Raw genomic sequence first — 24,394 nt, 5'->3', positions numbered from 1 at the left:
TCATGTTTACGCGCAACTGGGGTACTTTTTGCTATGTCGATTAGTTAAGGCATCAATTAGCTGAGGCAGTAATATCATGGTGCGGTTGAATCAAGAAATCCAGTTCCAGCGGGAATTCGCAGCTACGCCAGTCTAGCTCCATGCTTTTCCATGTGATCACCGGTGATACCATATTATATCTTAGATCTAGATGCTTACGGTGGAGTGAGTTACCCTAGGGTATATCATCCTTAGTACTATTAGCAGCCTTTTGGTGCTGGAAAGCTGACTTGAAAAGTGCATCTGTCAGGAGTGCGAGCTATTTCTTCAGCTTCTGGAACTACTCAGCCTTCCACGCATTAGAAGGGCTCATCTTGATTTAGCGCTCGTACATTTTTCTAAGTAAAACGTGAAGGCAGGAGAGCTTTGGTACCGTATTTCTCAAACAAAGCGATGCGTGTGTGAAGAACCTTGAGATTTTGACTGCGTAAAGCAGTTGGGTTCCTTATGGGTCAGAGTGAACACCTCAGTCACAGGATTTTAGCGCAAAATTCCAACAGTCCAGAGCTAGCAACAAAAGCGTACAGTAAATCCAACTGCATGACGTTGTGCGTAATGGGTAACCAAGTGCCATGCTGTGTGCAAATTTTCATTCTTCGCAACCGAGCCACTGGCGTGGGCGATTTCACCTGCCCCGCATCCAACACTAAAATTTCCCCACCCCACTCTGTTATGCAGAACGAGTACGTCCCAGCATCTGCTAACTATGGATGAGCTTGATTTGGAGTATTTTCCAGCTATATATACGGTGCAAAAGGCTTCTCCTTCATCAATCATCTCCCAAACATCGGTGAGATGGCCGAGTTGGTTATGGCGCCAGGTTAAGGTCTTGTCTTAACACTATTTCCTGGTCACGAAAGTGGCGTGGGTTCGAGTCCCACTCTCATCAGCATCGTCCGCTCGTAAGAGCGGGTTTCGGGAATACTTTTTTTGCTTTTGGTTCCTCCTCCGAGAGGCTGGATGGTGCACCAACCACAGTGACCGACACAACAAACTGGACTCCATTTAAGACACTGGGCAGCAAGCTGGAAGCTTACAAGGCAGTCTAGAGTAACTCGCTGTACAATGCGTGTTCGAAGTTATAACATTATCTTGTATGGCCGTATCTCATATTGGCGCAAGAGCCTGTTCAAGTTTTGGTGTCGGCGAACTGATTCTATTTTTTCGGCTGGTTGAATGGCCAAGAAAGATTAATTGCGCCGTGGTGTGGTGTGCGACCGATGGGTGTCTAAATCCATTGGAAGCTTGCTGATTTCATATTGCTTTTGGTACATACACTGCATCATGGAGGAGTCCCAAGACCTTACCAGCCACGGTGACAGACACAATAGACTGGGTTAATGGGTAGCCTAGGGTAGCTCGCTCTATTATGCGTGCTCAAAGTTATGATCTGATACTGTATGGCCGTATCTCATGTTGGCGCAACAGCCAGTTCAAGTTTTGGTCTCGGCCACTGTGGACTGACCCTTATTTTTTGACTGTACATATGGCTAAGAGTGAACAATTGCACCGTGGTGTGCTGTGCTACAAATGCTATAACCAATGGAGCCTTCCCGATTTCACATTGCTTTTGGGTACATCTGCGGCATTGCCAACACTGAACGCGTTCGACCAAACGATCAAGAAGCCTTCACAATCAAAACATCGCGTCTTCCCTAAAATCATCATTTCTCACACCTTCACCTCCTTATACACCTCCAACGCAAACGCAACACCCTCCCTTTGATTGCAAGTCGAGAACCCAGACCCCGCATGACCGCACAGCAGAATATTCTCATCGTCCACCAGACCATTCGCAAATCGCTTCGTCTTCTTTCCGTTCTTCTTGCTACTTCCCATTAGCCTCAACATGTCCAATTGCCAACAGCAAAGCTACTTACCTCACGTGCTTGACATCGAGTACAAAGTCCCATATGTCCTGATAGTCGTCGAGTTTGAACGACCAGCCCTTCTCTGTGCAATTTGCGAGCTTTGATGCAATTAGTTCGGTTTTATTGGTGCTCGAATGATTCATGGCTAGAACGTACAAATTCATGAGGATATCCAGTATTATACTCCGCGTACGGCCATTGTGTGTGGCAAAAGGTTGCAGCACCATCACTCGGATCCGTCACGTTGAATTCGACGCGATATACCGACACATTGTCTCGCCCTGATGGCTCGAAAGTGTACAAGTTTGTGACCTGAAAGGCAGGTGTGGTTTTGGGACGGGCGAGTGCAAAGGGCAAGAGGGAGATGGACAAGAGGGCGAGCATTTTGTGAGCGTGTAGACGACTGATAAATCGTGTGGTGTATTTGCAGGGGGTTGCAATTGTTTTTATACCTACAATAAACCTGTAAACATGTTCCCGTTGCAATCCTATTGCGTAAAATTCTCGTATGAGGAGTGCGCCACGATAATTGGCTCGTATTCGCAAGCTCTATTTTTCAGCTCGTGGCGGCGCTCGTGGCCAAGTGCTTACCTCTGATTTATTCAACTTGCTCTTAAAGTCGACCCACGTTCTCAGCCGCTCTATCTCATAGTGCCAAAAAACAAGCTTTGAAACGCATGCAGAGTTGTCAGGATCAACACTATCAAGCACTGTACCTGGCACTAATCCTGCAATAATGCAGCTAGAGGCCGAGCGTGCATTGAGCAGCAAGTCGAGCAGGACTCGGGTACCGTAGCGTCCTCTATATTGCCTGATGTGCTACTGGAGCAATGAAATCTGTCCAATCAACCGGAGAGGTGCACACGTTCAAGGAGTTTTCAGTAGCGCAGCGACAAGAAGGGCAAAGGTAACGCAGGATTTAACATCTTTTCAATGTTCTCAGCTAGTCACTAGAACATGCAAACATGAACCGAGCCTGCAAATAAGAAGGCAAGACTGCTACCCTGTGAGACATTACTAGACTCTAGTTGACATGTCTGCTCCGATCGAGGTCGCGGTTGAACCTCCATGCCCACTCATGCTAGCAGTTGAATAGCCGTCATACGGCTAGACATCCCTGAAGATCGGGAAAGACTCCGAAAATGCTAGACTAGTGTAGTCTCTGCCCCGATGAAATGGCCAAAGAAAATGGGTATCATCTGTAAACAGTTTCCCGCCATAACACCATATACTTCCCACAAAATACGTCCATTACCTTCATCTTGCCGACGCATAAGTCTGTGCAAAACTTGATAGCTTCGTGTCACACCGGTTTGGCAACAACCAAGGCAACATTACTCCGGCGCCTGTCTTCGAATGCATTAGATATCCTCCCAGTCGTCGTCGTCGCTTAGATCTACGAACTCCGCATGATGGCCATAGACGTGTGATCGTGATATATCGGCAATCTTGTCGGCGAGTTCATTACCCGGTACCTAATTCGTTGCCCTGTTAACTTACGGTTCCTGCGAGAGCCATTGAAACATTCTACTTACACCGCTGTGGCCCGGGCACCAATGCAAGGACAATGTTGGGCCCAACCTCGTCAGAGTGCGAGCTTTCCTGATAATGTACTGACCCAAAGGATGTTTGGAGTTTTGCGCAATACTAAGTGCGCCCGTTGAGTCTGTATAAATAGCCACCGCCTTGACGTGACCAGACATCTGGTTGATCAAGTCACAGGCTTGAGAAAGCGCTTTCATGATCCCTAGCACCTCCATAGTGTTCGAATCAAGTAACTCACCTTGAGCTGCAAATCATTAGAAGAGTGCACTTCCGCACGTTACATGTCAAAGACCAAGACCATACCTTGATACCCGGCAGCCTCCCATCGTCCCCAACCAGTCGCTGTGCTACGACGCCACGTCACAGCGAAACCCCGGCTTTTTCCATGCCTGCCACCGCCAGCTGATCCGTCAGTCCACAAGACTAGTCTCGTCGTGTCCAGCTTCTCGGCCGTGTGCTCGTTGTACGCGTTCCTCACGGCAGTCATTGGCGATCCGAGTAGAATTTCAACAGTTCCGGGGAAAGTCAACGTCGGCTGATGGTTCTTCTTGGAGGAGGTACTCCTACGGAAGTACCGATTGGGCACGACCGTCTGAATACTTCTTTTGTCAAACAAAGCGACCGCAGCACTGATCAACTTCATTTCTGGCCCAATTTTGAGTTCCTCCGCGGCTTGTTGCTTCCAAAAAGTCAGGTGTCTATGACTAGTTGTAAGCATCAGTACGTCTTGTTTCAATTTCTTCCCCTTCTTCCCCTTCTTCCCCTTGCTCTTATAAAGCTGGTGTCGTACTTGTTGCTCTGGCCTGCTGGGGGCGGTCGCGGATGTTTGTTGCCTTCTTGCGAAGCGTTCGTTTCTCGCCTGTCTTTGGATAGACGCAATACGTTCGTTTCTCGCCTGTTTTTGAATAGATGCAATACGTCGACTGGTCTCCTCGTAGCTGGTCGCGCCGTCTCGTTGACCAAGCGAAGCTAGAGGGAGCACCGGAGATGGGGCTGTTTTTCCTGCTCGACCTGTGGTTGCATGAGGGAGATGCGTCAAATGATAGCTTCCTTGAGTCTGAACTGTTGATTTGACTGCACGGTCTTCAGCTCTCGGCACACTCTCCTGCGTGGAACGAGATCGCTGTGAAGCGACCAAAGATGCGGTTGCTCCACCTGAGGAACCCCCGTTTCTGTACGGAAGATCTCTTTGATGGGCGTTCCAGTGAGGGAGCCCAGGTATTTGGGCTGCGAAGCTGCTCACATCTTGATGCGTCCCCATAACAGGTTGCTGCACGAGAGCATCATTCCGAACGATGGGCGACGGTACAAATGCCTCGCTATTCACGCTTCTGCGACTGTGAAGCGCTGCCCGCGAGAAGTGGTCCAGATTCGAGTCTTCAAGCTCACCTGCGTGTGTTTGATCTGTCCTGTAATAAGTCGTTACTTCAGTGTCAATTTGCCCACTCTGAGCATCCGCAGCGGCCCTTGCTTCACCTGAAGGTTCGTCTGAGGATGGTTGCCACAAGCTTGTCGCCGATGCAGGCTCCTTGCCATTGCAACCACTGCTGCGTACATGGCGAGCCAGAATGAGATCTTGTGCGAAAGGCTGAGTTGGAGAGGCCAATGAGTGGGTACCACTCGACGTGTTGCTCGCCTCCGCGCGCGCATGAGCTCGAGAGCTGGGGATCACACTCGTGTCCGCTTGGGAAGTGGAACGAGTCTGAGGGCCCGCAGTCTCAGCGGCTGCTTGCGCACGCGCAACAGCTCTAGTGCGGTATACACGCACTGGTGATTGCTCGGTGCTTTCAACGCGGGTTGACACAGACGCCACGGGAATCCGCACGCCAACTATCTGCACCTCGTCGTCGTCGTCCGACACGAGATCGATGGCGGTATTGGCCGAAGAGCCTGCGCCTGCTCTGGCCCTTCGCGGCGCTCGCATGTTGAACGAGTGGCGCGCCAGCTGAATTGGCTCGCAGGGTCGTGTCGAAGCGAAGAGGTGGACGTTGAGAGCTGGCCAAGCAGGTATGATAACCATTCAAGTACACCTGCAAACGCGCTAGCACGTGACGACTGTAATTAGGCAGGTGCAGGCATCTACCAAATCGAGGTCACCCAGGCAGGAGGACTCAACAATCATGTGAGGCTCAGTGAACACTACAGTTGCCTCCATTCTTTGCCTTATCTGTTCCGGCCACTGTGGTCCTGCTGTACTTCACGTCAGACAAACGTTTGACTGCTGGGTCACATATCGAGTCTTCACCCAGGAAAAGGTTTGGGGTTGAGAGTCATTATGCACGCGACGTATATCTAATGGACATCAACTGAAGTATGAATATGATACAATATCGCAGGCCTCGTTCTGAAGTCTTATATTCCCACTCGGACCTACTCTTACACAACACATGCTCCTTATACATCTTCCACACCGCCCAACGCGTTACTCGCCCACTGGTAGCTCCCCAAGAAGATCGCACCTCCAGTAGCTATCCATCCCACCCTAGGTCCAATCCCCGCAAAGAACGCCCTCGGGCCCGATTGTTGTAGTATTTGCTTCAACATGCTCATCATCGGCTGCTTCTCCTTTGCCAGCATCATCCGCGTCTTTAGCACATCCAGCGGCGTTGTTACCCCTGCTGCGACCGCGCCAGCGACACTACCCAGCAATCCGCCTTCCAGCCCACTGACCTCGCTCTTCCCGCTGTTGTGCATCCGCCACCGTTTCAATGCTTCCCACAGCGGGAACTGGATGACCGTGAAGGGAACCTCGCGGAGCAGAGTGATGCTCCACCCGCGGTACAGCTCCATCCACACGTGTCTGAGCCCATGCGTGTGCCTCTGGTTCAATATGTATGTCAAAGCAGACAGCGACGAAGGATGCTGACTGGCCTGCGCCCTCTGCTTTACAACCTCCGTCGGCACCCTAACCGCGCAAGCAGCGACTTCACCCAAGCTTGCAGCCAGCATGTGTACACCTGCCTCCCTTCCTCTTCCTCCTTCTACCTGCGCATACGGCTTGCCCTCGGCATTGTGTGCGATCTTCGGCGTTGACGGGGTCAAGTGCCGCTTGATAGAATCGTAGGTTATGAAGAAGAGGGCTGCGCCAGGAGCGGATCCCACGAATGCGGATCCAAGGCCCTTGTAGATGCCGCGGAAGCCACCGCTGGCGGCGAAGCCGGCGTCGGATTGAAGGCGGGTTTTGAGGGTGTCGAGGGGGAAGAGCGACATATCGACGGTCGTGCCTGCTAAGCCGCCGGCCTGGTTGTCGTTAGCTTGGGAAGATGCGCGCGACAGCACTTGTTTGCGTAGCTTGTAAAGGTACAAGAGCAACTCAACGAAGCTGGTAGTGACTCGTATAGCACGCGAGCATCTTGCGTGGTTTGTTGATTTGGAGTAGACGTTGGCTGGAAATGAAGTAAGAAAAGCATACGTACTATAAGAGACCGCAGGTACGGCGACTCAACCCATGCTTTCCCTTCTCGCGGCTCGAGGACATTCTGCATTATTGACTATGAAGATGACATGCCCTGAATCACCCCGATGTCGCCTCGAACTTTTGTCCGATGTTGATGGCCCAAGCTCCAGCCCTATGACGCTAATGACGCGCTAGTGTGATCCGAGGTCCTGGGATAACCGTCGCCTCGACACTGTCCTTCCGTCGCGTTCGAATGGGCGGTGCTACCATGTTGGCAGGCATTGTAGGTGTTCGATAATTATGAGTGGTGGTGTGGGGATGCGGACCTGGTGTGCCGCGAGCACTGCGTCAAGAGATAGCACTGCGCACAAAGAGCCGGGTGATGAAGAGCAGAATTCATCAGACGAAACCAAACAATACGCAGACGACACAGTGAGCTGTATTTCTGAGGCTCAGCTGTCGCCAGATGGCACGTGCATCTTCACCACAGACTATTCACGGAAGTTCTCCGTCTATCCGTTTACCTCCAATATTGCTGCCGAACAAAAACAACAGAGGCTGGTACCGTACGCACAATTTCCTTCATCGGATCCTATATGGGCATTCGCGGTCAATCCATACTTTAACGTGAATGACCACAGCACCAGTACCGTCTTGATCAGCCGCAAGGATCAGTACATCGGCCTTCACAATGCACTCTGGGATATATCCAAAAACCAAGAAAGCGTCCAAAAGTCTTCCCAAACAGGTCCTGTGGACATCTCCTCTAAGATCACTAGCTACAAGCTTGTCGACAAACTAACAGAAGCCGTGAAAGCACCAATAAGCCTAGCATGGTCCCCTTGCGGCGCCTACTTCTACGCGGGCCAAAAGAACGAGATAGCCGTGTTTGACCTCACATACACCGACGATCCTGTGTCCAAAATACGCACCATCCCTTCAACGCGGAACAAGCTCAAAGGCGGAGGCTGGGGCTTCAAAGGCGATGTTTCCGCACTTGCTCCTTCCACCACCAATGCAGAGATGCTGGCTGCAGGGACGCGATCGCGCTATGTCGGTATCTATGACGTTCAATCGAATACAGAAATCACACACTTCCCCTTGCCTGGCATGATCAACGGAAGACGAATCAAGAATGATAAATTGCAAGATGTCATCGGCGAAGGCGTAACGCAGCTGAAATGGAGTCCGGATGGAACATACCTCTACGTCGCGGAGCGAACTTCAGACGCCCTTCTCATTTACGACGTGCGCAACTTCAGCCTCGCGCTGGCTCACTGCGCTGGTCGGAAGGCACTCACACGCCAGAAGATGTGTTTCGATGTTTGGGCCCAGAAGGACGAATACAATACTGGAGGATCCCATGAAATCTGGGCTGGTGGCACAGACGGGAAAGTGAGGGTGTGGAGGAATCCATGCTTGCGCGAAGGCGCCGTGGAGGCGGATGAGGTCATTGATGTAGGAGAGGATCCGGTTAGCAACGTGCTTGTACATCCATATGGACACGCTGCTGTAGTTTCAAGAGGCAGATACGAAGTTGGTGGTGAGCAAGAAGGGAAAGGTATCACGAGAGTAGGCACAACGCACCCTACGTACAGTGAGTGGGGTTGTCTCGACATCTTGGGACTGGGAGGTTATTGAGGAAGTTTGGCATTTGAATATACCCCGTCGGCGTTTGAATTTAAGCGTTGTTCATAGACCCCGTGTAACGGGGCATGCGATCAGGTCGCCCCAACATGTGAGCACCCCCAAGTTGCCTTAGGTGCCACACTGAATTATCAATTAGTATATTAATATTAAAATGAATCAATTGGGAGCTCACGCCGGATCAAAAGTCGATGGCCGTCTTCCTAGCTCATGTCTCCGACGGTTGGTCCCACGTAGATAGGTAGACCCACAGTACACTAACGTAGCTTACCGCCACCTGATAGGAAGGTGCCCAACCATATAACAACACCACCGGCGCCCTCCGACACACGTTACAACACCTTCCATCCCACAGTCTTGACCATGGATCCGCAAGTCAAATACCTCCTCTCCCTCGAGGCAGTTCGGGACCGCGCCAAAATCGTAGGCGAAGCCGCGAAATTGGGGAAGCTGAGCCATTTCGATGTGCACGAGGACAGGCTGCCCGCTGTTGCTGACTACGTGACGGGTGTGATAAAAGTTAGTCATATCTCTAAAACTCTGCATCCTGCTCGCATGAAGCAGAATGAAGCCTATGTGCATGGTAGTCTGACGATCTACAGCGTGACTACGGACCTGACCGGTTCTCCGAGATCCCGCCCCACGGCCGATGGCAGCATTTCGAAGTCGGCAATCGGCCGCGCATTGACGACCTCCTTTCACAATGGAAGGCTGAAGGCCATGATGACAAAGAGCTTACTCGCAGGCTAATCGATTTGTTCTTCGTTTCCGTATTGTTGGATGCAGGTAGTGCTCAATGCCACCTCGTACACGTGTTGAGCTGACCAAATTAATTGTTTAGGTGCGGGAGACCATTGGCGTTACGTAGAGCCAGGCACGGAGCAAACGTATGAGCGGAGTGAAGGCATTGCAGTGGCGAGTCTGTACATGTTCAAGGAAGGTGCATTTGCTTCTTCGCAAAGCAACAAGATGATAGTGGATGGGAAGGGCCTCGAACGACTCACCCCCTCAACTCTAGCATCCGGCTTCCAAATCACAGCCCACAACCCCATGCTCGGCGTAGATTCCCGCGCCTCCCTCCTCAAAAGCCTAGGCTCCTCACTCCTCGCCCACGCCGACGTCTTCGGCGCCTCAGGCCGCCCCGGAAACATCGTAGATCACATGCTGGAAACCGCCACCGACGCCTCCGCCCTCTCCATCCTCGACTTCTGGGACGTCCTCCAAGACCTGCTCATCCCCATCTGGCCCCGCGACCGCACAGTAGTAAACGGGTATCCCATCGGCGACGCCTGGCCTCTGAGCACCCTCCGGAGCGCCTCTTCATCGGCCTCACTACCAAATACCTCGGACGCAGATTTTATCCAGCCGTTCCATAAATTGACGCAGTGGCTTACGTACTCCCTGACCGTCCCGTTCACACGCCTTTTGAACGTCACCTGGAAACATATGGAGTCTATGACCGCTCTACCTGAGTACCGTAACGGCGGGCTGTTCGTCGACCTCGGCGTGCTCAGCGTGAAGCCTGCGTCTTTGGAACGCGGGTTAGCTGCGTCTGGAAGCGCGCTGCCACAGTTCGGCGCCGGAGACGACGCGGTTGTTGAATGGCGGGCCATGACGTTAGTGCTGATCGACAAGCTGTATGAGATGGTGAAGGGACGGATGGAAGGCGTGGACTTGAGTATGGCGCAGTTGTTGGAGGCGGGGACGTGGAAGAGTGGGAGGGAGGTGGCGAAGGAGAAGAGGCCTGATACGAAGAGTAGTCCGATTCTGATTGAGAGTGATGGGACTGTGTTCTGATCCGGCTTCTTGTATCATATAAAAGGAGATAGCTATGAAGCGGTGTATCGTGAGCCAAGCGGCAAAGGCATACATGCATGCGAAAGCACGCACTGATCGACCAAACACACTCATCGAAATGCTTGCCCGCTCTTACGTAGCAACGTTGCTCAAAAATCCGAAAATCGAGCTCCTGTATTGACACGTATCATGGTACAAAATAATTCCGGTATTCTATACTCTGTATTACAATTTGATCCTATATGAACGATCCGATCCACTCCCCTCCACTACATCCACCAGCTACAAGAAGGAAACCAAACAACGTGTTTTATACAATTTACTTTCCCATTCCGGTAGACACACGGGTAGGAAATTCCAATCTAGCATTCAATTCGCACTGGGGGTATATCCATCCATGCTCAAGTCACATCGCTAAAGACAGCAGACCAAGTCCAAAGACGCAAGAAAGAAAGAAGCAAGCATTAAGTATCTTATTGAAAAAGAGAGGTGCGGTGACGAACAGCGTGTAGAAAAGGACAGGACGCTCAGATACGAGCTACGGGTGAAAGGAAATGTGTACATAGGAAAAGTGGTGTCTCATACTAGTGGTGGTGAGAACGTCACCGGTCAAGCGCTTGTCCAAAGTGTAGACCGATGGGCGTCATGTCTCCATCGACGGTGCTTTCATCGTCGTAGAAACCGCTTTCGCTAAAGCGTTCGACCTCTGCATCCTGGTCGTACGATGCTTTGCGGAGTAGCGGAGGGGTGCTGGGTATGGGCTGCTTGCCCAGGCTAGGGAAGCCGGCGGCGGAGCCTCGTGAGCTCGTCGAGTTGGTACGAAGCAGTGGCTGCGGGCGAGCACCTGAAGACGGGAGGTCGGGTGTCCGGCGGAGGTTGGACGTTGGCGGTGTCATGAGGCCGGAAAGGAATGATTGGGCCGAAGGTGGAGCCGGGCGGGAAGGGGTTTGATTGCGCGATGCTGGGTTGCTCGAATTACCTGCGAGAGCAGAGGCGGCGTTCTCACGACCTTTGCTGCGCCAGTTGCCAAAGGCGGCAGCGAGCTGTACGGCCTTGGGAGAAGCAAAGTTAGACAGCGTCGACAGCGTGGGAAGGGACTTCTGGCCGCCTGTGATCAGGCGCTCCTTCTCAGATTGCTCCATTTGCAGGTTCGTGCGGATGCGAATGGCAGCATCACGCACACTCTCGCGGTCGAAAGCAGGCTGAGCCAACGCGTTGATGAGGTCGCTCAAATCGTCAATGCGAACACCGAGGAGCTCACGGAGCCAGTTGATCTCTGTATCACGCTCCTTCAATTTGGCAGGAGCGTCGGTGTCAACTTCAGTCAGCTTGTGCTCGAGTGACTCGATGCGCGATTCGCGTTCCTGCAGTTGTTCCTGCAATACGGAAATGGATTCTCGCAGTGCCTGTGGTGAGATCTTCTCTGTACCCGAAGCGTATGAGGTTGGCGCGCCAGCAGGTGACTTCACATTTTGGGCAGCAGCAGCGGCGGCACTGGCTGCTTCCTTTGCCACAGAGAGTTTCTCTTCGAGGAGAGCAATCTTGTCGCGAAGATTGTCCATCTTGGAATCCGCAAGCGCCATGCGCTCGTTGTGGAACAAGGTTGCTCGTTCTTCGTCCTCGCGAGCAATGTCCACCACACGAGCGTGCTCCAGGTTGATAGCTTCCACGCGGCGTTCGAATGCCTGCTGTTGCTCGAGGAGGGCGAGAGTGTTCTTTTCCAACGCTTCTCCAACAGCTGCACTCTTCGCATCGGCAGCGGCCTCCAGATCGAGCTCGTGCTTCTCCTTGGCGGTGTCGGCGTCCATGCGTACATTGTCAAGCTCAGTGCGAACTCGAGCGATTTCGCTTTCGAGATCATGTCGGACGATGTTGACCTGGTTGTTGGCTTTGTCGATGTCGGCCTCCATCAGTGTACGCATGCGGCGAATTTCAGCGTGTGCGGCTTCTCTGGCTTCACGGAACTCGCGTTCGTACCGCTCGGCGGCTCGCTTGTGCTCCATGCTCCCTTGCCTGGTTTGCTCAATCGTCTCTTCAAGCCTAGCGTTGTGCTTCTGCGTCTGCTCAAGCGTGAATCTAAGCTTCATGAACTCACGTTCTTGACCCTCCAGTCGTTCCAGCTCGCGCTCGAGGCGTTCACGGGTACGACCCTCGGCTTCAATGCGAGCACTGAGGATTTCGTACTTCTTCATATGCTCTTCGTCACCCTTCTGCCATTGAGCACGCTCAGCAGCAGCCTGGCCGGTTGCAACAGTCACATCTTGCTGAAGCTTTTCAAACTTGGCACGCATGGATTCGCGTACTCGTGTGGCCTCCTCGGCCTGGAGACGCGATTGTTCAATAGCCAGGCGCATCCTTTCAGTCTCCTCGTGAGCGTGCTTAAGGTCGTCACGCCACTTGTTAGCAGAGAGACGGTGTTCCTCAAGGGTGAAAGTGAGGGCCTCGTTCTCAGCGGTGACAGCTTCGAGCTTCTTCTTTGCGTCGTATTCGGCTCCTTCAATGGCGGCGGTTCGGAGTCGCAGTTCATCATGTTCAACCTGCAACTTGGCGAACTTGCTGCGGACCTCGTCTTCCTCTGCTGCGATGGTATCAAGGCTGCGGCGAGACAGCTCACGCTCCTCTTCAAGGACGCGAATTTTTGTCTCGTCATCGGCAGCTTGCTCTTTGAGCAGCGCAAGCTCCTTCTCAGTGACGTCAAGTAGGCGTGCGCTGTTCGCTTCGCGAAGTTCGAGATCCTTGCGTGCTTCCGCCTCGGCATCGAATCGAAGGGTAGTCTCCTTGAGCATTTCCTCCAGATCTTCGATGCGTGCATCTCTCTCCTGGACAGCCTGGGCCTCTTCACGCTTAGCGACTTCCATGCTCTGTCGCTTGAATGCATCGTCAATGAGCTCGCGAACGTCTTCAGCATGCAAGTGATGGCTTGTAGTCTGTGCGATAGAAGCCTTCAAGCTGCCGATGACCTGGTAGATCTCAGACATGTCGACTTGAGGCTGAGGAATATCAATTGGAGCCTCCAGGACCGGAGCTTGCTTCTGAGCAGCAAGCGCTTCAGTAACGATGGCACGAATCGCCTCAGGTTGAGGTTCTTGAATGACTGGCAGAGCGGGAGGTGCAGGAGGCTGGTGTGACACAAGTGCCTCGGTGACAATGGAGCGGATAGTCTCCGGTTGCAAAGACTCGCTTGGCTGCTTGTGAGCTGTTAGTGCATCGTCGATAATGCTGCGAACAGCCTCAGGAAGAAGAGGCTCGGCGGTCTGCTTCTGTTCCAAAGCTTCCGTGATGATCGATTTGATGTCCTCGGGCCAGATTTGCTCGGGCACAGGCATGGGCGGTGCCGGTGGAGCGTGCGTCTCGAAAGCTTCCATTACGATGAGGCGGATATCATCCGGTTGAAGGGGCTCAGTGGTAGGTTTAGCGGTCTGCGCAGCAATTGCTTCAGCGACAATAGAACGGATTTCATCAGGCTTGATGGACTCGGTAGGAGCAGCGGGGTTGTGTGCCACAATGGCATCCTCTACGATCGCACGAATTTGGTCAGCCGGTACAGGTTCGTACTTGGGAGGGGTCCACTGAGGCTGGTGATGGGCAAGCGCTTCCATGATTACGTCGCGTATGTTTTCAGGCTTCATGTGATCGGCGGGTGCTGCTTGTGCCTGGTGCGCAGTGAGGGCCTCGGCCACAATGTCGCGGATCTTCTCTGGTAGTACAGGTTCCGGAACAGGCACAGGAAGGGAGGTGACGGGTGGCTGGTGCGCCTCTAGCGCGTCCCTGACGATTGCCCTGAATTTCTCCAACTTGCGGTTCTTTCCAGGCGAGCGGTTACGGTAGTGCGAATCAGTGCCCCATTCGTCATCCTCGTCATCAGCATCGCTGTCGAGACGTTCAGTAGTCGACAAGCTGCGACGGCCACGACCAGGTCGCTGCGACATCATAGCAATGGCATCTTGAATACTCTGCAGGTTCTGCTCCATCGGCCCGAGCCGGTTCTGAAGGAGACGCCCGATGATATCATCAACGTGCGTGTCGAAGAATCTACTGCGTGTTTGGATCTTGTCTTCGCCTTCGGACAGAATACCCTCATCCCAGTCACTCATGGGTACTTCATCTGCGTTGTTCAAGCGGTGCACTGGAGATTCATATGCGGCGCGATCGTCATCGAAGGGATCTTGAGTGACGCCAGAGGCTGAAGAGGCGTGCATGTTGCGTGGCGCGTATAGTCTACGGGGACTAGGACTAGGCGCGTCGCTACGCAGAATCTTAGCGTTCGGCGGCAGGTCTGAACGTTCAAAGTCATGGACAGATCTTCTCGGAGAAGATTGCTCCCACGATTCATCACGTTCGATTCCAAAGTCCGATCCTTCGTCGTTCATGTGCTTCATCACAGCGTCAATGTCGTTGAACGAAGCATCGCCAAGATTGTCAAAGTCAAGGCTCTCACTCTCAGGGTACGGCGCGTGCCTCCGTGATTCCAGTGCAGTCTTGAATGACCCATCGTCACTTGGTCGGAAGGTGGTCGCAGGACTACGGCTTGCGAACCGCGGCGGGCTCACATGAGCCTTGTCAGGTTCGTCGTTCTGAGATACAGATGGCTTCGTGATATGAATGCCGCCGAAGTCATAACCACCAGCAGGTGCAAACGGTCGGAACTCAAAGGGCCTGGCGGTCGCTGAAAGCGAACTTTTGTGCTTCCTGAAAGCCGGTCTCGGCATTTCCTCAACAGTAGGGGTAGCGGCATCGCTTTCGTGAGCTGACAGATCATCAATCGGCGTCTTCGAATCAGCAGACTCCTCAGCTCGTGATATAGGTATAGCAGATTCGATCGTGGATTTCGCCTTCTGCAGACGCTCAGGGCTCTTCGACTTGGAATGTGCCCGCGCAACAGCTGGAGAGACGTTCTCCTTCTGCTCCGGCACATCCTCTTTTTCGATTTCAGGGCTTTGCGTTGGTGCTCGGCCTTGTCGGAGTTCGCCCAAAGCTTGGGATGGAAGGAAAGGCTGCAGGGCGAACCTGGGAACATCGTCACCCTCATCACGGCCACGTCGCGCGCGCTTCTCGCGTCCTTCGGGGTTGGCAATACGACCCTCCTCGTCTTCGCGTTCTTCTTCTTCAGGTTCCTTCTCTGGCGTCTTCTGGCGTGTAGCGTCTGGGCGTACAATAGGTACGGCCTTAGAGCGCTTGGCAGGCTTGATAATATCATCCGCGGTGATGTTGACGTTGCCAAAGATGTTAGAGGAATTGCTTGATACAGATACACTCGGGTTGAACTCTCCGCTGCCAGGATCAAAAGCAGGAACCTCAGGCTTGAAGGACGGCCCATTGGAGGAGAAGCTGAAGCCGCTCTTAGGCATGAACGAGCTGCCAGGCTTGAATTCTGGAACAGAAGGTTTGAAGACGGGAGCTTCGACGACAGGCTTGAATTCCGGAACTGAAGGCTTGAAAGTCGGGGCATTGACTGTGGGCTTAAAGACCGGTGCGTCGATGGCGGGCTTGAATGAAGCTGCATCTGGCTTAAAGACTGGCGCATCCGGTTTGAAAACCGGCGCAGTTACGCTCATGTTGGACATGCCATCTACACTTGTTCTGTTGCTCACCGAGGCACCGTCGGCAGGGCTCTTGAGCGCAGGTGTAAAAGACGAAAAGCTGGAGGACAGGGATGGACTGAACGAAGCAGCGGGATTGAACTTGAACTCTTTAGCTTCGACGTTGAGTTTGGATATCGAAGACTGCGACGTATGCTTGCTATGCATCGCAGAGCTGGGCTTTCCAAAGGCCAACTTCGCATCTCTCCATGAGTTGCTAAGCTGGGATGCCGTCTTTGAGTGCTGTGCAGTATCGATCTCACGAACCTCGCCTTCTTCCAGACTAGGATTCGTTACGTCAGAGATATTGGTCTTTGCTCCATCGCTGTCACCGCGAGGATTCTCTTGCGCAGCGCCGAATGTGAATGCGGACTGCTGAGGCTTAGCAAGCGAATGGGCTCTGCTGTGCGGTTGTGGCTGGTGCAGGACGGGGCGTGAGCCTTCCCATATTGGTTCAGCTACAGGCTTAGATGGCCTGAGCTCCTCGGTTGTCTCCGGTTCAGTACTAAAGTCTCCTCCTTCGTTGAACTGTTTGTCGATCGCCTCTTCGAGATGATACTCAGCATCGCGTGCACCACGTTCGAGGTTCGCGCTGATGTTGTGACGATGGCCACGTTGAGGGCTGGGTACGAAAATTTCTGGCCCATGCTTGTTCGCATGTTTCATGAGCGGCAGCTCATCCTCTTCACTCTCAGCTTCAGGAACTTCTGCAAGAGTAGATGATGGTCGAAGTCCCATGACCTGCTGCTGTTGCTGCTGCATAAGTTGATTCTGAAGAAGCTGCTGCTGTTGTTGCATCTGCACCAGGAGATCATCCTTGGGAGCTTGTGGAAAAGGAAACTGCTGGTTGGGTCTCATGCCATATGGAGAGCTTGGAGAGGCAACTCCGGAAAGGTCGGGCCTGCTCAAAGGCAAGGCAGGCGAGCCGCCACGTGGTCCTTGCATACCGAAGTAATTGCCCGGAGAGAACGCGCCAGTAGGCGAAGCTGTGTGCTGAATGAAGCTGGCAGGCGAGAATGTCGAGTGTCTGTGCATGTGCATGCTCGGGCGGACGTTGGCAAATGCTGCTGGTGATGCAATTGACTGCCGTGACATGTGTCCGGGTGACGGCCCAAGTGGGAAGGACCCAGAGACAATGCTCCCCTGCCTTCCGCGATGGCTTCCTCCGGAAGGTGTAGGCAGCGGTGGAGAAAAAGGCAAGCCCGGGTATTGCACTGAAGCCTGTCTCGACATCGGCGAGGGTGTCTCTTCCTCTCCACCGATACCGACACCAAGCGCGGCAAGCTTCGCCTCTACAAGATGGTTCATGTAAGCATCCCACTCTTCTTTTCTAGAGATCCGCACGTTAGGCGCCGCAGACCGTGCTGCTCTGATGTACTCCTCATCTGGCCAAATACCTCGGTTCTGCGTAGATGGCTTTCCACCTGTTGCACCAACGTCCTGCCAGGTACGAAAGCCTTGCGTGTTGTAGCCTTCGAGCTCGAACTGCCGCAGTTTCGCGTCCACTGCCCCTGGACTCATCGGCCTAGGAGGATAGCCAGGTGTGCCTCGCGGGATATCTTGAGCAATGGAAATGATAACGCCCTTGCCCTTGACCATCACCTTCTTCCGCGTGCGCGGTCGAGCAACAGGCGGGGGTACGGACTGAGCGGGTGGACTGAGCAACGGCTTCTGCGACAAGTCTTCCGATGGTTGGGAAGGCTCTTGAGCAGTCTTTTCGACGGGAGAGGCGGGCTGCGCAGCCCATCTGCTGAGGCCTAGGCCGGATCGAAGGCTTGTGCCGGAACCCTGACGCGAATGTGAATCCGCGTCAGGGTTCGCGTATCTCGAGGCCATCATCTTGCCGAGTTCTTCCTTTTGACCCTTGCTGAAATGTGACCAGAAATCTTGCTGATTCAACGTCTTGTTGTTCCTCCTCGGTCTATGCTTCTTAACGGATGGAGATCCTGTGTGCTCTTGATCGAAGCTCGGTATATATTCTGGGTCACTACCGGCGGTTTCGTCGCTAAACCAGTCGTTGGTCTCGTTGTTCCAACGTCGTTCCAAAAACTGACGAACCCACTCTTCAGTCGCGTCTTGGTTATCAAACTTGGAGACTCGCGGCGTAGCACCAGAATCGAAATTGGGTTGCGTAGGCGTCTCGAGCGCGGCAGGAACGCGAGATGGTATTAGGTGCTCTAAATTGAACTGATTAGGCGATGCGTTGTCCTGCAGACGTGGAATAAGATGTTCGAGATTGAAGCGGTTGGGCGAGTTATCTCCAACAAGCGTTGGAGGTAGCAGATGCTCGAGACCGAATTGAAGACCAGAGTCGCCGTCCAAATCGTCACTGCCGAACTGTGTCGAAGGGTGCCGTTGGCGGGTGGAAGACGGAGGCGGGTGCCTGTAGGGGCTTCCCCAGCTGGCGGTGTAGTAGGAGGTATCGGTCCTATCTTGCCTTGCGACGGTGGAAGGAGTACGCGGAATGCCCCCGAGAGCAGAGAGACTTGCAAGGGTAGGAAGCTCCGGGCTGGAGTTAGCAAGCGTCTGGTTCGGAGACGGCGCTGTCCACAGAGTCTGCGCGGGAGACAGCGGTTCACGCGCCGCAGTAGAGTTGTTCCCTTCGTAGATGACCGATGGGGGCGACGATGGTGGAGGGAGCGAAACCGAAGAGGTACGTCGAGCCAGATTCAGCATTCAGCGGGCAGGTGGGAAGCCTAGAAGCCCGGAACGCGAACTTTCCAGGTGCTTTACGCGCCTAGTTGCGGGCAGATTGTCGAGCCAGATGGCGATTAGGGAGCCTCTGGAGCTGGCGGAGCAAATAACGCGTGCGGACCTGGTAGAAGTGCGGGAGGGTGACGTTGACGCGATATAAATTATGTCGACAAAAGGAAAGGCGCGCTGTGAGGCTAAGAGAGCGACATGGGGTTGGTTAGCACGGACGAGGAGACAGCAGTGAGCATCCCGCCGAAGCAGCAACAGCAAAAGGTCAGAAGGGACACCGTGGTGGAGGTTCCGCCGATGAAGTCGTCGGGGAGGAAATTGTGGAAAGGAGGGAAGCTTAAGTCAGCCACTGCCGATTGGCGGGCGTCCAACGTGTCGACAGGGGTACGAAGCTCGTGCACCCTTCCCTCACGTTGTTCCCACGCAGTTGTGCGGAATGTATCCAGAAAGCGAGCTGCAGGCAGTCCAGGGCGTCAAGGCTGCGAGTGGCGGTTGTGCACTCTAAGATGCTGTAGTCGCTCACGATGAAGCTCGCAGCAGTCCAGCGTCTTGACAGCCCGTAGAGCACATGCCCCTGGCGTTGGCATGCTCTCATTCGCAATCACCCCGAGTCAATGCGACCACACGCTGCATTTTCGTGTGCGCTAAGCTTAGCGAGCGATGCTGGCCGAAGAGCTTTCAGTTCAAGGCTGTTGGCAGGCGATCTGTTTGTTGTCCTCGCAGGTGCTGCCACGTCAAGCGTCAACATGTCGCGGCTAATGCCAACGTCTGGCTTCCGGTGCTCGACGACCAATGAAAGGAGCAAGTTGACAGTACTGACGCGCGAACCCAACTGGACGTCAACAAAGCGTTTCGAAAAAAGCATCGTTGACCTGGATGACGCAGTTCGAGGGAAATCAGGGTGCCTGGCTAGCTGCTAGTGAGCGGGCGCTACGGTGGCGTTCCGTTCAACCCAGGGCTGGCCTGGTACTGTGCCGACTAGAGTGGTGTCTCTGTCACACGAAGTCGGTCTCGGTCATGAGATTATCTACTCCAGGGCGTCACCGAGGGGAGGAGTTCGTACAGAGACATGTATTGTTATGTGCGATACATCTACACCTTCCGCCACATGATCATCCTTCTCAAAAAGGGCGACTTGGTAGAAATCCCTGACGTCTCTCCGTCTGTCTGAGCACCACTCCCTTCACCCTCAACAATGCCGTCCGCGCGAACTTTTGCCTCTATCTCTTCTTGTTCCCCAATCTTCCAAGCCCGTACAAGCCACAAAATACACGCGGCTCCCAAATACATAAAACCCGTGAACAGGATCGCCCCGGTGTAGTTGCCGCCATTGAAAGCAACGATTTCTAACCCAATCGGTTCGGAAAACGTCGTCGGCAGCGCCAATACCAACCACGTAATTGAAAGCGCACTGGACAGGTCGACAATCCCCATGACTTCCGTGGTGATGGGTGCGACGACCGCCCAGTAAGTGCCCGCAACAGCACCACCGATGATGGCGAAGAAAATCAAGACGCCAAAACTCTTGGCGAATATCCATATGAGGAGGCAGAAGATGCCGCATAAGGCGGTCATGGAAGCTGCCATGTTCAGTCGGCCGAGGGAGTCGCTGAAGTAACCGATGGGAGGGCGGCCCATTGCTTGACCGAGGTTCAGCACGGCGCCGATGATGGAGCCCTGAGAGGCTGTCATCCCTACCGTCCTCGCATAGTTTGGTAGAGAGAAGAGCAGTACGACATAGCCCAGCATGGAGAGGAAGCCGAACGCCAGAAGCCCCAGGAACTGCGGTCTCTTGAACAGGCGGTAGTCGAAGGATAGCTGCGTGCTTCCGATTTGCTTGTTGCGATCTCTGACAAGGAGTGAACAGGTGGTATTGACGACGCAAGCAATGATACCCAGTGTGCGGAAAGCCCACGGGAGCCCGATGCTCTTTATCATCGCTTGTGTAGACAAGGAGTACACGAGTCCTCCGAGTCCGGACCCAGCGGCTGCGAATCCGTTCGCAAGACTTCGGCGCGTCGTGAACCACTGCGGCGCTATGACTACGCTGCCAACGAATAGAAAGCCCATTCCCCAGCCGAAGCAGATGCCCTGGGCTAGAAAGAGATGCCAAATCTTCGTGGCAAATGAGGCCGCAATGAAAGATGCAGTCTCGAAGAAAATCCCGATCAGTAGAGTAGTGCGTGTTCCGTACAGACGAGTCGTCAAAGTGGCGACCGGGGAGACCATGAGCGCTTGGGAAATGGAAAGCCCGCCGATGAATGCATACGCGAGGGGTGTGCCGCCGGGAAAGACATTATTCGAGAGATAGTAGGCCAGGAAAACAGCATACGAACTGTTGAGTCCCCATGTGTGCTAATGAAAAGCAATCAGTCCTCGCTCTCGAAAAGATTGGTCGCCCTATCGTCTGGTGCCTGCAGGGAGGAAAGCTTCAGGGATGAACTCACCGCATTAATAGTGGCCACACAGGCAACACAAACCCAACCATATCCTCCGTTCGGTGGGACGTCCTTCTTCACTTCGTCACTCAAGTCCCGCTCTTTCGATTGTCCATTTGCGGCTACCACCTCATCCGTAGGGTTCGCGACATCACCTATACTCGACACGCCATCTGTATTCCTCTGGTCTGCATCCACCTTTTCCAGATCCGAGGTACTGGCCGTCATCGATTCGGGAATAAAACGGTCTTTCACAGTGCTGGTATCGATGACCAGCTTTTGTCGTAGATTGTCAGCGCACACTCTGAAGTCTAGTCGCAGCAGCCATTATACCCAGCGCAAAGATGGGGGGAGAATAAGCCCTCTTCAGTCTATATATGTTTCTCTCCGGCGCGCGCTAAATTCCTCCATCTTCGGAAATAACAAAACTTTCACGCGATAGCCTTGTTGGGGTCCAGCGCTCTCATTGGCCTGCCCAACCTCGCTACCCTTTGCGGCATGACGATGTGGAGCCGCGGATAATGCGGAGATGGTGCGGTCATCGGTCATAAATGGGCGTTTAGTGAGGGTGTGGTTTTCCATCGGGCAACGTTCATGTTATTTTGCTTTGCTTGAAGCGTAACGGGATAGCGTGTATGGTCACTGGTTCCCCAGACGTGCACCTCTGTGCTCGAGTCCAGTACATACGACTGCCGGAATAACGAGGTGAACCGACAGTAGCCTTGAGATAATCTTGAGCCTGATGACGGAGTCTCACACCGCCGTGTCTTCACACTCCGTGTACCGTGTAGGGCGTGTAGATTTTCCCAGTTACAGGCAATGACCGGATAACCGCGGGCGCAAGTAATACAGCGCAGCTCGTCTGTTTGAAAGCATATTCAGCTGGACCTTTCTTGTGCAATAGCCGAGGGCAATTCCGAATCTGGATGTATAATCATAACGGAAACATACCGCTGCCCAGTCTCAATGCAGATATAGCGCTCGTCATTGAATGTTCTACTCCTCTAATACAAGGACAGTTCTAAGGTGCTGTTCAATACACTGTTGTTTGTTATTCCGGTAATCCTATGTGACGCGGTACGTATGTTCGTCACTATTCATGCAAAGCCCCGTCCAACACTTTCACCAACCCCTCAAGATCCTGGAACACCGCCCAGTGCCCTCCCACATCCATATTCCTCGTCCATTTCCCCCTCACCCAACACCTCCCCGTAAACGCTTTTCAAGTCAAAACCAGTCCCATCTAGTCGCTTCTCCCCAACAGTCAGGACGTTAGTCTTCGCAGCCTTACTCGTAGTACTAACGTTGTCGGCACCCGCGTCGTCAACCCCTAACTTCTTCGTCGCCCTGCCAAAAGCCATGCAAGCTTTAGCATAGCCTTCAGCATCCTGGCCCAGCAGTGATATGCGTCTCGCAGCCAGAGCGAGCGGCTTCAGCATCATGAGCGAGTCTGCCTCTGTGGAACTAGCAGCAGAGTCGACGATCGCGGAGATCCCGTGTGTTCTTACTGTTTCCGCTCTCTCGTGCAGCCGCTTTCCAAGTGCCTCCGGCAGGGGAGACGGCGGCGGAGATAACAAGATAAGCTTAGAGATCTTGCCTGGATGTGAAAGAACGAACTGAAGTGCTATAAGGCAACCCATCGAGTCGGCGATGAGAGTTGCGTTGGCGGGCATCTCGGCGTGTTCGAAGATGCCGTTCAGATCTGAAGCTAAAGATCGGACGCTCAATCTGCTGAGTGGATGCGTACGTGACAGGCCGTGCCCTTCGAAATCGTAGAGGTGTATCCTGTACTTCTTTCCGAGATTCATGGCGCTGATCAAAGGCGTGAAATACTCGCTGGTTGCGCCGAGGCCATGAACAAAAAGGATGGGAGGGCCATCCTCTTTACCGAGTACCCTGTAGTACGTCGCTTTTCCGTTTATCATAATTAAGCGTTCATGTGGAAATCTCGTAGCATTCGCAATGAAGAAGGAAGACGTAGCGGTCTGGCAGCGTTCCAGTGTACGGTTGGGTGTGGAAAGAGAAGCCACACGATTCGTAAGAGTTCCTAAACCAGTGACAGACACGTTGATTTCATCTCCGGGCTGGAGATAGACGGGCGGCTTTTGTCCAAATCCGACTCCAGCGGGCTAGACGAACAGTGAGCAAGATTCAAGTTCTACCAGAAGTGGGATGACACTTACCGTCCCAGTGGCAAGCACATCTCCCGGAAACAGTGTCTGACCCTCCGACATTGTCTTGATCAGGATTGGGATAGGAAAGATTAGGTCTTTCGTGGTAGCGTCTTGACGCAGCTCGCCATTAACACGTGTCTGGACCCGTAGATCTTTTTCCAATCTCGAAACCGGCACAGCGATCGGTCCCTATAAGAAACAGTCAATATCCTGCGTAGTGACAGACGATGATATGCCGCACAACATACCATCGGACAGAAGGTATCCGGACTCTTCCCTATGTAGAACTGTTTGTGGTCCCGTTGACGCTCTCTAGCCGTCACATCATTAATGATCGTATATCCCCAAACATGATCCAACGCATCCTTCTCATCGATGCGGAACCCTGCTTTCCCAATGATAACCCCAATCTCGCCCTCGTAGTCTACTGTCTGCGTGAACTCAGGGTGCAGCAGGATCTCTTCGCCATGACCGATGATGGATGTGTATCTTTTAGTGAAGATGACGGGATGCGACGGCTGGTCCACCTTGTCGCTGCTGTCAAAACCACTGGAGTTAAATTCCACGGCATGTTCGGCGTAATTCTTCCCTACACAGAGGACATCGCGACCGGTCAAGGGAGCCAATATCTTGACTGAAGAGGCAGGACGCGGCTCGCCTGACTTGACGACATGGGAACCTGATTTATCGGTGTGAATTGTTTGAGCTTCGATGACTTGGTATAGGTTTGAGACGGGTGTGCCTGATAAGAAGCTCAAAGGTTGTATTGTATCTTTACCGAGATCGTAGTGACCAATGCGAGGCTTATCTGTCGCAGGGTCCTGGTACGAGACATAATTGGCGAAGGGGTCCTCTGCAAGTATGGAGGGTTGATGCTTCGTATTTCCTGAGGCAGTGGGAGCCATCCTTGCGGTTGTGAGCGGCGCGCTGCTGAGTATCAAATTCTCGCCCTTGGCTACCCTCGCGAAATAGTGCAGTGTAGATTTGTAGAGATCAATTATACAGGCGGGGTGATCGGAATTGTCTCGGAGTGGTGGGATGTTATTGCGTTATCGATAGTGGGGTACACTGCAATGGAAAGCGCAACGACCAGCAAGGTAGTCTACCTGGACTCGTAACATATGAACTGGGGCATTGAGCTGGCGCCGTAACACGAAGCTCAGCAGTTGGTGGATATTGGGGATGATCAACACTGCAGTCATGG

At 53.3% G+C, this 24,394-nt stretch overlaps 7 protein-coding genes and 1 non-coding gene across 8 annotated transcripts; 3 read left to right on the top strand and 5 right to left on the bottom strand.

The window, feature by feature from the left end:
- The first annotated feature begins 828 nt into the window (after positions 1-828).
- On the top strand, positions 829-928 carry N0V89_005090. The gene has a single exon. It is a non-coding gene; the product is annotated as a tRNA-Leu (tRNA).
- Positions 929-5,849: 4,921 nt separating this feature from the next.
- PET8 (S-adenosylmethionine transporter) lies at positions 5,850-6,940 on the bottom strand (the record flags this gene model as incomplete). Its single annotated transcript, XM_056213868.1, has 2 exons — positions 5,850-6,695; positions 6,872-6,940. 2 exons carry the CDS (start codon positions 6,938-6,940, stop codon positions 5,850-5,852), a joined length of 915 nt encoding a protein of 304 aa, XP_056071135.1.
- A 212-nt stretch (positions 6,941-7,152) lies between these two features.
- On the top strand, positions 7,153-8,493 carry N0V89_005088 (uncharacterized protein; the record flags this gene model as incomplete). Its single annotated transcript, XM_056213867.1, has 1 exon — positions 7,153-8,493. One exon carries the CDS (start codon positions 7,153-7,155, stop codon positions 8,491-8,493), a length of 1,341 nt encoding a protein of 446 aa, XP_056071134.1.
- Positions 8,494-8,862: 369 nt separating this feature from the next.
- Positions 8,863-10,296, top strand: N0V89_005087 (uncharacterized protein; the record flags this gene model as incomplete). The annotated part of the gene is made up of 3 exons (XM_056213866.1): positions 8,863-9,018; positions 9,102-9,285; positions 9,341-10,296. The coding sequence occupies 3 exons, from the start codon at positions 8,863-8,865 to the stop codon at positions 10,294-10,296; spliced, it is 1,296 nt and encodes a 431-aa protein (XP_056071133.1).
- A 602-nt stretch (positions 10,297-10,898) lies between these two features.
- On the bottom strand, positions 10,899-18,551 carry N0V89_005086 (uncharacterized protein; the record flags this gene model as incomplete). Its single annotated transcript, XM_056213865.1, has 1 exon — positions 10,899-18,551. The coding sequence occupies one exon, from the start codon at positions 18,549-18,551 to the stop codon at positions 10,899-10,901; it is 7,653 nt and encodes a 2,550-aa protein (XP_056071132.1).
- A 1,119-nt stretch (positions 18,552-19,670) lies between these two features.
- Positions 19,671-20,807, bottom strand: N0V89_005085 (uncharacterized protein; the record flags this gene model as incomplete). Its single annotated transcript, XM_056213864.1, has 1 exon — positions 19,671-20,807. One exon carries the CDS (start codon positions 20,805-20,807, stop codon positions 19,671-19,673), a length of 1,137 nt encoding a protein of 378 aa, XP_056071131.1.
- Positions 20,808-20,947: 140 nt separating this feature from the next.
- On the bottom strand, positions 20,948-21,565 carry N0V89_005084 (uncharacterized protein; the record flags this gene model as incomplete). Its single annotated transcript, XM_056213863.1, has 2 exons — positions 20,948-21,292; positions 21,452-21,565. 2 exons carry the CDS (start codon positions 21,563-21,565, stop codon positions 20,948-20,950), a joined length of 459 nt encoding a protein of 152 aa, XP_056071130.1.
- A 584-nt stretch (positions 21,566-22,149) lies between these two features.
- On the bottom strand, positions 22,150-24,095 carry N0V89_005083 (uncharacterized protein; the record flags this gene model as incomplete). Its single annotated transcript, XM_056213862.1, has 3 exons — positions 22,150-23,145; positions 23,200-23,379; positions 23,439-24,095. The coding sequence occupies 3 exons, from the start codon at positions 24,093-24,095 to the stop codon at positions 22,150-22,152; spliced, it is 1,833 nt and encodes a 610-aa protein (XP_056071129.1).
- Between the last annotated feature and the right edge of the window lie 299 nt (positions 24,096-24,394).

Source organism: Didymosphaeria variabile (assembly GCF_027946475.1).
Source record: "Didymosphaeria variabile strain IMI 356815 chromosome Unknown scaffold_4, whole genome shotgun sequence".
NCBI classification, from domain to species: domain Eukaryota; kingdom Fungi; phylum Ascomycota; class Dothideomycetes; order Pleosporales; family Didymosphaeriaceae; genus Didymosphaeria; species Didymosphaeria variabile.
Note: the sequence above shows the minus strand (reverse complement) of the source record. Positions and strands in the feature narration are given on the sequence as shown.